General features: G+C 33.1%; 1 protein-coding gene across 1 annotated transcript; it reads right to left on the bottom strand.

Moving 5' to 3' along the window:
- Positions 1-301: 301 nt before the first annotated feature.
- LOC121372305 lies at positions 302-9,615 on the bottom strand. The gene is made up of 8 exons (XM_041498599.1): positions 9,313-9,615; positions 6,371-6,482; positions 5,623-5,677; positions 5,018-5,066; positions 4,381-4,424; positions 2,974-3,044; positions 2,528-2,602; positions 302-943 (listed from the first exon to the last, which is right to left on the bottom strand). Exons 1-8 carry the CDS (start codon positions 9,483-9,485, stop codon positions 716-718), a joined length of 807 nt encoding a protein of 268 aa, XP_041354533.1. The 5' UTR covers positions 9,486-9,615; the 3' UTR covers positions 302-715.
- Between the last annotated feature and the right edge of the window lie 356 nt (positions 9,616-9,971).

Genomic DNA, 9,971 nt, shown 5'->3' with positions numbered 1-9,971 from the left:
AACAGCAAAATAGAAAGCAATATTTATTTGTGTGCTCTCTATCCCACCATGCCACAGTTGATAATTTTGACACTGGTGAATTTAGAAGACAAGATGTCAAAATAAGGTATTTGATAAAACATATACTTGTATTAGCACAACTGCAGATATATAATATTGCATCCCTCTTCAGTATAACTAAAAAACCCAGACACAAAAACTCTGATCAAAAATAAAATGAAGCTGTATGTGGTACATTTTTCCACAGAATAGACATCCATACAAATTGTTAAGGCTCTATATTTTATATTAATGAAAAATAAAAGATGTAAAAAATATTTATTTTAATAGAATTGTAGTCACAGCTTTTGAACAATGGTAATCAGGCTGATCAATTCATCACATAGTAAGACAATTTTATCCCAGGAGCATGACACCAACATAATATTCTTGAGACCAACAAACAGATATAGATAAGTATAGATGCCTATATTAACAAGTCAAAAACAAAAGAGAAAACTGCAAGAGTAAAAGGAAGACAATTTTATCTCACGATTGGGAATATGTGAACTATAAATGTCAAAAAGTAACAAAAAATATAGCAACAACGATCAAGTGTCTAAATCACAATTTCTAAAAGGCAGTTTCTTTTTCTGATGAGGGTATATTCTGGAACTAGAATGTCACAAACACTACTGTCAAATATGCTGCATCTTGTGCAAAACATCTGGGTGTTCTAAGTTGGATCTTCGTGATTCTGTGTTATAAACAAAGTTCCTGTGTCATCGTCCTCCAGAGGAACATCATCACCAGATCCTTGAGTTTTGTAAGATACTGAAGCAGCAGCTTGAAGAATGTCCGGTCTAAAGCCAGAAAATCCCGGAAAGTCATCATCCTCATCATCTGAGGTACGGCTAATCCGCGATCCCATGTCTTCAAGTTCCTGTAGCTGATGCTTCATATTCTGAAAAATATTACAAACGAATCTTTAGTTACATATCAAATTACTCAAAATCATAATGCAATACAAATTAATTTGTATATAATTTGATATCAAATATTTGATAATTCTAACACAACACAGTCCTAGACGAAAAGTTTGTTTTGCTTAACACCACCACTAGAGTACATTGATTAATTAATCATCAGCTATTGGATGTCAAACATTTAGTAATTCTGACTATATAGTTTTAGAGAAGAAACCTAATATATTTTTCCATTAGCAGCAAGGTATCTTTTATATGTACTTTCCCACAGACAGGAAAGCACATGCCATGGACTTGACCAGTTGTGGTGCAGGAGAAAACCCCCGATTAGTTGAATGGATTCACTGAGGTGGTTTGATCCTGCGATGCAAGCACCTCGTGCGAAAGCTCAACCGCAAATACAAGGGCACCAGATAAAAAGCATAAATCACTGTTATTATGTTTGTTAGTGCTAGCTATGAATAAAACTAATATTTGAAATACCAGTATATTTACATTCAAACATTGTTATCTCAACCATCGTTATTTTGTCCCAAAATAACTGTTTGGATCTTTCCCTTCACCATCAAGATAAACAAGTTTGACTGTATTGCACTGGTGTGGTCTCATGCTGTTATAAAGATAAACACGTGATAATTTTACAGTAAAGAGACTGTCTGAGTTTGCTACCATTGTAGGATATTTTTGACTAATAAAATCTTTTGTCGACTTAAAGTACACACTAAATATAGCTTCTTGTTTACAATATCCGTGTCTGTATATTCAATGTGTTTCTTGTCATCCTGATATTTGTAAGTAACCCAAGTTGGATTTGGTCTCTCAATAATATTGTACGTAAGAAAAAAAAAGAATATATAGAGGATAATAAACAAGTTACCAGTTATTATCAAACTTATGTCCCATGTGAAATAATTTTCAGTTGTCACTAAAGCTTGTGACAACTGAAAATTATTTCACATGGGACATAAATTTGATAATAACTGGTACCGAGTTTGTTATTCTATTTATTACCTCAGCTATTTTTTTCTAAAAGCCTTTATTTTTTACGCACATGCACGAAGGCCAACCTGTATAGAAACGTTGTAAACCACTTTACACAGTTCTGAGAATTGCTATAACTTTGTAATTTAATCATGTTCATAGATAATTTACAAAAACAAAAGTTTTTTTTTATTCTGCTACAAAATCTATAATGAATTGAATTAAAATTACATTTTGTTGTAAATTTAACACCAAAAACAGAGAGCCGTAAACGCAAACTCTTTAACCTACATGACATCATTTTGTGTGCTTGCCAAATCATGACGACGTCATATTTAGTACCGCCATGGTCATTGGTTTGTAAGTGTCAAATTATCCAATAGTATTGTTCGTTAGACTAATGCAGAATATTTCTCACTGAGAAAATATCGAAAATATTTTCCCTGTTATGAGTGACCGCTTGGGTAATAAATATATATTAGGAAATAAAATGAAGTTTGACCTAGTACAAACACTAGGATAATCATTAACTCTTTCCTTCCCATTCTCGACTGCTCGACCTCACACATAAATAAACATACCTGCATATCAGCAAGAAATGTACTTGTTTGTTCATTCATGTGTCTTAATCTTTCTCTCATCTGCTTCACTCTTGTCTAAAAACAAGAAAGGGTCAATGGCAAATTATAGGGTGCATGTTAAATTATTATTATTATTATTATTATTATTATCTGCTTTATGCATGCCCACACTGTGATTCAACTGTAGTCAATAAGTATTCAAGTCCAACACAATTGTTTTATTATCAAATGTAAAAGTCAGCATACAAAGGGAGATAATTCATGCATTTTTGAGGCTAAAATCGACATTTATTGAAATTTAAATATTCAATGAAAAGGAAGAATAGCTAAAAACATTTCCAAAACACAAATACAAGAACACAGAAATCCACAGGAAAAAATATATAATAATAATAATATACCAGTATATACACTCTTTCATGGTGCTATGGTAACGGTTGACATACTTTTGAAAATTTTCTTCTTTCTTCAGTGGCTTCATTGTTGTCTGAAGTGGGTTCCAGCATTTGAAGATTCACTACAAAAACACATAAAATACACACATATAATTACTAATAAGAATACAAGTTTGAAAAAAAAAAACACTCATCAAATAAAGAAAAACAAGATTGGTTGGAGATGAATTTACTACACGGATAAATATAATTCTGAGACACTAAGTATTTTTAGACAATTACTACATATTGGATCCTCAAATCTTTAAGTCATACCTTAAGTAAATAGTATTACTAAAAATATCTATAGTGGATATGTTGATTAAAAAGTTCAGTGTAGCATCCCTAGTCTCATTTTTTAGCACTGGAATTTCATTAATTTGTATGCACCATACTTAGAACATCAGACCAATATCATTTACATCCTACAAATTTAAGAAAGGCTCTTCCCAAATTATTATAATGAAATTTGCATTTATTATCTCCAGAACCTAAAACATTTCTTAACTTTAATAAACCATGAGAATGGTACACATATAAAACTTTTAACAAAAATAAAATAAAAATGTTAGTCTCAAACGTTTGTTATCTACACACAAGACACAAAATTTCATTACTTGTTTTGAACTGAAAGGCAATCTTTTGTGACCCACAAAAGTAACAACACTTACAGGGTTGGAAAAATAGCTGTCACCCATTGACACAAGGCAACCTTTGTTATTTTAACAAAAATTACAAATTTTAAAGTATCCATCAGGTGACCATTAATTTTGAATAGGTGTTGTTTTCCAACCTGGCAATGTGACACCAAAAATAACAATCAGTGCACTACAACCAGTGACATCGAACCAATGTACTAGTTTTGAGAACTGGCTAATGAATGTACGTGTATTAAATCATGAAAACATGATTCGAGGGCTAGTTAAATTTAACTTATTTTAATTGCTGGTCACCAGATTCGCCAATTGCAATTTGAAAGCAGTTGGTGAATTGTATTTTAATTTGGCAAAATAATTTCATGTAATAATTGACATTTTAAAGAAAATAACTGACAGTTTGTGCAATTTGTGAAGTTTAATAGACAATTTGGCGAATTGTTTTACTCACCCAGAGCTAGCCATGTTTTGTAGTTACATTTCATGCTGCACTTAAATGGTCGTAGGCCTGCTTTCCATTAACACAATTCCGCATTTATTGTGTATTCATGTGTGAAAATGTGCTTACACGTTGGTAAAAAGTACTTTAATCTAAAGTTTACTTGGAGGCTGCTGGTAAATACTTTGTGTTTTGACATGGAATAGCATATATGAAAACGCTACTATGTACATTCACTGCATTGATAAACTTGCACACGAAATCACATAAATGGAAAGTGGGCCGTAAACAGTATAAACAAACAGTGCTTCAGCTACATCTCACCTGGGTCAGTGTTACATGACAACAGATGTTTTTCATACTTTGAACTGAAACATAAATGCACAACATAGAAAAAAAGAAAGATATATAACTGACTTTAAGATGAAGATTAGCCTATTAAAAATAATACAACCCAGGGCTCGAACTTAAAAATGTGTTACCCAGGTAAAGGCAACTTTGAAAGGTTTTTGCTGTATGCAGTTTTGCAACATATAAACACAAAATTAAAACCCCAAAATTCTCTCTTCACTTGACGACAATAATTTTTATTGAACAGCAAAACACTGCCATTGGTGAAGCCCCTGACCTATGACAATTCATACTGCATCTATAGCAATTGCTGTCGGTTCTGCCATTAAGTTTGAGCCCTGACAACCTATTAAAATAATATGTGCAAATAAATAAAACCAATCACTATATACCAACAAAATTAACGTATGTGAATTATAATTTAAGAAATACTAGCAGTTGCTCTCAATAAAATCTTAAAAGATACAAAATAGTAAAAGTGGATGTAGAAAAAACAAAACAAAAAGTGAAAGAACTATAAAAATGTGATGATCAATCATAAGGCAGAATTGCAATTCTCAACTAAGTGATGAAAACAATGTTAAAGAAACCTTAAATGCATTCTACTTACACTTGATCTTCTAAGTTTAGATTCTTCTTCGTGATTTCATCCATTTGATCTGGAGAATGAAAATGCAAGTAAAATAATCTATACTTAAAGTAGCCAGACACAAAAGAATAACATTGTAATTATTATTATAATGAGGGCTGAAAACATACTAATTTCATGTAACTGTGGCCCCCTTTTTGTTATGAGTTATTTACTGCTTGGTAGCTTTAAAAAAAGAAAGAGAAGAGTTCTTTTTTTTAAATTAACAGATGAGTACGTTCTTTCCTTTTGGTCAAAACTGATTATTTATAGTCAATGTTTCTGCCAGAAAGAAATTTTGGGGTATGGCGCTATGGAATTGAATGCAACCACAGTCAACAACAGGGAGTATGAGGGGCATCCCCCTGAATACAAATGGGTTATGTTTAGGGTTAGGGTTAAGAAAATCATACAGTAATGATAAGAGTAATTAATTTTGTGAAAAAGTTAACTTTAAAAAAATAAAATTTGGGTATGGCACCATACCCATTTTACCCTCGGCAGAAACCCTGATAGTCCCTAACAGAAGTTGGTTCAATGCAATGTGTTGATAATATAGATGTATTTTATATGTAAAAGATACAAACCATTATGAAGTTGATCTCGTTTTTCCAACAACTTTTTCATCTCCTCAAGTCTTTCCTGGAATATTAAAAAAAAGCATATTTGCACACAAAAAAAGAGAGTTGTTTTTACTTATAAAATAAAGGTTTATATCAATACAAGTGATCTAGAATTGCTTTTCAATTTCTAGCATTTGCTAACATGACAGAAGTAGATCTATGTTGATTCACATTCGACAAACAAGATTTCTGTGTAAATATCTACTAGATATGGACCTTTTGCTGATGGTTAGGGATATAGTTAGAATGTTCAGATTCAAAGAAAGGTCTGTTGGCAAAAGGTCCGAAAGCCAGGTATGTATCTGTGGATGAAACATGAAGTGAATAAACCAAATGATGAACAAGTTAGTCTAAAAAGCTAACAATTGTACAGTGTAACCTCTCTAAACCTGATCCTCTGTAAACTAGAATTTTAAATACCCAGGGCTTAAAACAGGCCTTTTTACTTGTCCGCTTTAGAGGGTTTCACTCTATATAAGTATTTGTTACCAGTATTACAACTACATTAGAGGAAAACTAAAATTGGACTTTTAACTCTTATGCATTCAGCTTTACAATCAGAAAAAGTGAAATTTGTCATTTTGAACCTACATTTTTCAACGTCAAATTGTAAGATAATAACTAATGTAACCTGAATGTAACACTATTTTAAATGTTGAGAATGGGAAGGCAAGGCCAACTTCAAAGGGTTGATGTTTGTGTGTTCAGTTACCTCTGCCTCAGCCACAGTATTTTCTAGAACATGCTGCATACGGCGGTGGTCATCGTCCAGCTTCTGAAGACTTGCCCTTAGTGGAGCATTCTCATCTGCTGACTTAGAAAGGCTGATAGTTAAAAAGAAAAAAGAAAGCCTTTCAAAACTCATAAACATATGCATACATGTAAGTATAAAAGTAAAATTTTTTTTTACAAGAAACCTAAGCAAAACCTTTGTATTCCATGAGATATAGGTACTATTATAAGTTTTCACAAAGTAAATGCAACCATATACAGATAAGTCTGAACTATATTTTAGTTCAAGAGATCGCCACTTAAATATATGTAGTAAGTGTATTTTACAAAGGGTCAATTACATGTACCCTTACTCAATGGAAAAACTTTTCTTCGGAACTGTCATCAGTGCCAATTTAAATTATTATTATTATTTTCTCATAGTAAAGATTTATCTGCTGAAGTTGTAACCCAATAATCTCACGATAGCCACTACACCACAGAAACTGAATAAAATTAATTGGTTGTTTCGCTGTTTTGTCAAGTGTTTGCATATTTTAACAATTGAATGTCGATTTTAAAATATTTCATTAGGATGAACCGAATGTGTATTAAATATGATGTTACTTTTATGTTTACGAATATTCCATACTCTAAAAAAAACTAGTTATATGCCCTTATCTTTTGAAGACGTGACATTGATCATCATTGAGACAGAGGCTTGCAGAACATCAGGGATTGAATAAGACGACAGGACTACAGCAATTGACTTCGTGTCCCCTACATTTGCCATAAAGCCCTCCCAATTTCACCCCTACCAACGGCAATGTATTGCTGTGCCCTTCATCCCCTCGTGCTGTCAGTGCCCCTCAATAAATCAGATTGAAGTTAGTCTTGAATGTTATTGGAAACCTACCTTAATTTATGTTGTCCAAAAAAAGTACTTTAATTTCACTGTGAAAATAAATAAATATGTCAAAAGTTATAGTTTCCATTGTGTAAAGTTATGGTTTCGGAAATGCCGACATTTTACAATTAATATTGATTAAAGAGATTATGAAAATTTAGAATTCTCAATGCGGAACCGAAATGTTCCGAATTAGGTGCGGGAGTCGAATTTACTACAGATAACTGCTAATGCCGCTCATGACAATGTACATGTGTTGTTTTATTTACAAAAATGAAACTGTAAATGTTAACTTGTAGTTTGCTGACTGAAGTATGGTATATGGATAATTAATGTGTATACAGGGTTTCTGCAGGAGGGTAAAACGGATATGGTGCCATACCCAAGTTTTTTTTATATAGATTTTCTTATGTTAACCTTTTGACAAAATTAATCACCCTTATAATTACTGTATGATTTTCTTAACCCTAACCCTAAACTTTACCCATTTTCTTTCTAGGGGAGGCCTCCCATACCCTGTTGACTGTGGTTGCATTCAATTCCATAGCGCCATACCCAAAAATTTCTTTTTGGCAGAAACACTGGTATGGAGTAAATGCTGGCCCAATTTGGGGTCTATATACGGTCCTTATAAAGGACATTTTACAGTGCTCGAAAAAAACACTTATCTGTTTGTTCTGACAAGAGATAATCTGCTGGGACAAGCAAAATGTACCTTAGTGGTTGTCCAGTGGACAAGTAAAGTAAAAATTTATAATGCCGTTTCATTTCAGCAATTAAAAACATTGTCCTTGCTCTTGAATAAAACTAACAACTTATCTGGACAAGTACAAATATTGAGGGACAAGTAGATTTGTAGATGTACTTGTCCGGTGGACTAGTGAAAAATTCTGATGATTTCTATCACCGTTTGATTGACACATAACTCTCCAAAACCCTATCTGCGCACAAGAGGATATGTGCACGAGAGGACAAGTGCACAAGAGGACAAGCACAGGAGACAGAGAGTAATGCTGTATAACAGGGTGCACGACAAGAACAGTCCATATTATAAGCTGCTACTGACTGACATATCACAATCCATGCCATAAATATATATTGAAATACTCAATTGATATATGACCATTTATATATTAGGAATATATAAAAGTAAAATAATAAAGGTGTATGCATCCCACCCACGTTATACGCACGAGAGGACAAGTGCATGAGAGAGAAAGAGAGAGGGGGAGAGAGAGAGAGAGAGAGAGAGAGAGAGAGAGAGAGAGAGAGAGAGAGAGAGAGAGAGAGAGAGAGAGAGAGAGAGAGAGAGAGAGAGAGAGAGAGAGAGGGAGGCACAACTGCAGTCTACACCATTAATGCTGTATAGCAGGGTGCACGGCAGGGACGGTCCATATTATAGGCTGCTACTGACTAACATATTGCATTCCATAAATATAAATATATATTGAAATACTCAATTGATATATATCAGGAATATATATAAAAGTAAAATAATAAAAGTGTATGCATCCCACCCATATTTAATAAATATTATTATTAAATTGTGATATTCTGCTACAACTTATTGTGACAGGACGGTCTATATTATGACCATTTATATTAAAATGTGTATCCCCCATCCACTACTTATTGTGTTAATCTTTTATCAGAACAAGTGTCATCAGCACATGTCTCCGACTCATATGATATTGTGATATTCTGCTACACAGGACAAAATGATCTGTTGTAGACAAGAGGGCCGTGTTGTGTGCTGGTATATAGAAGGGCGTCTCACGGCCTATATTGTACATCCACAACTTACTGTAATATATATATATATATATATATATATATATATATATATATATATATATATTATATATGTTTAATAATTTATTAAAAAAAAAAAAAAATCTACATTCATCAAAGGCAGAGGGACAGTGCCTAAAGAAAAGCCCGCCAAATAAAAATAAAATAATTACGATCTCATTATTATCAGTTCTGGGATAGGCCTAGCCACTAATGGAAATAATCGAAATTGTATAGTTTCATACCTAGAATTACCAGTACTGGAGTTCTTAAGTTTACGATTTGTTTTCTTCTTGGAGTTTGACGGACAACTCAAATCAAGTTTTGGAATCAAAGGCATTGTTTTATTTTTTGTTTCCAAGACAGCATGTTCAGATTTATATTCGACTTTCTTCTTAATGGTATTTCTTGTCGCCATTCTATTCGTTTAAAATTCAGCAATACAGTGTATAAATACTTTAAAATAGCTCATTTCGTATTTGTTTACAAGCACTTGAATTTTTGCGCGACCACGGAAGTAAACATTTGTTTTAGACCGAGAAATCGCTTTTAATTTACGCGCAAATGCATTAGTGAACAACCACCGACGAACAGTCTAGATGTAGGCCATACTACCTTCCTTACGAATCTTAATACATACTATTTTATTACATTGAATAAAGTTGAAGCTCATGTGCTATGCCCCCTCCACTACCCCTCTCCCTTCTGCCCAATATCAATGTATCAAACCGTATGCTGCTACAGTAAATTATTAATGATTAAATGTGCATATGTCCACAATTCCAAATGTCTTATCCAACATTCCTACTTATCAAATATCCAGTTTCAAGAGATCAAATATCCAGTTTCAAGAGTTCAAAACCCACCCCCAAAACCCCCACGATGTACTATAGTGCAGGAAAAG

This window comes from Gigantopelta aegis, chromosome 4 (assembly GCF_016097555.1).
Source record: "Gigantopelta aegis isolate Gae_Host chromosome 4, Gae_host_genome, whole genome shotgun sequence".
Taxonomy (NCBI): Eukaryota; Metazoa; Mollusca; class Gastropoda; order Neomphalida; family Peltospiridae; genus Gigantopelta; species Gigantopelta aegis.
Note: the sequence above shows the minus strand (reverse complement) of the source record. Positions and strands in the feature narration are given on the sequence as shown.

Coding starts and splice junctions, on each gene's coding strand:
- LOC121372305 (XM_041498599.1), bottom strand. CDS start 9,485: ATGGCGACAAGAAATACCATTAAGAAGAAAGTCGAATATAAATCTGAA. Junction 6,483..9,312: donor TCCAGTACTGGTAATTCTAG/GTATGAAACTAT, acceptor TTTAACTATCAG/CCTTTCTAAGTCAGCAGATG. Junction 2,603..2,973: donor AAAGAAGAAAATTTTCAAAA/GTATGTCAACCG, acceptor TCTTGTTTTTAG/ACAAGAGTGAAGCAGATGAG.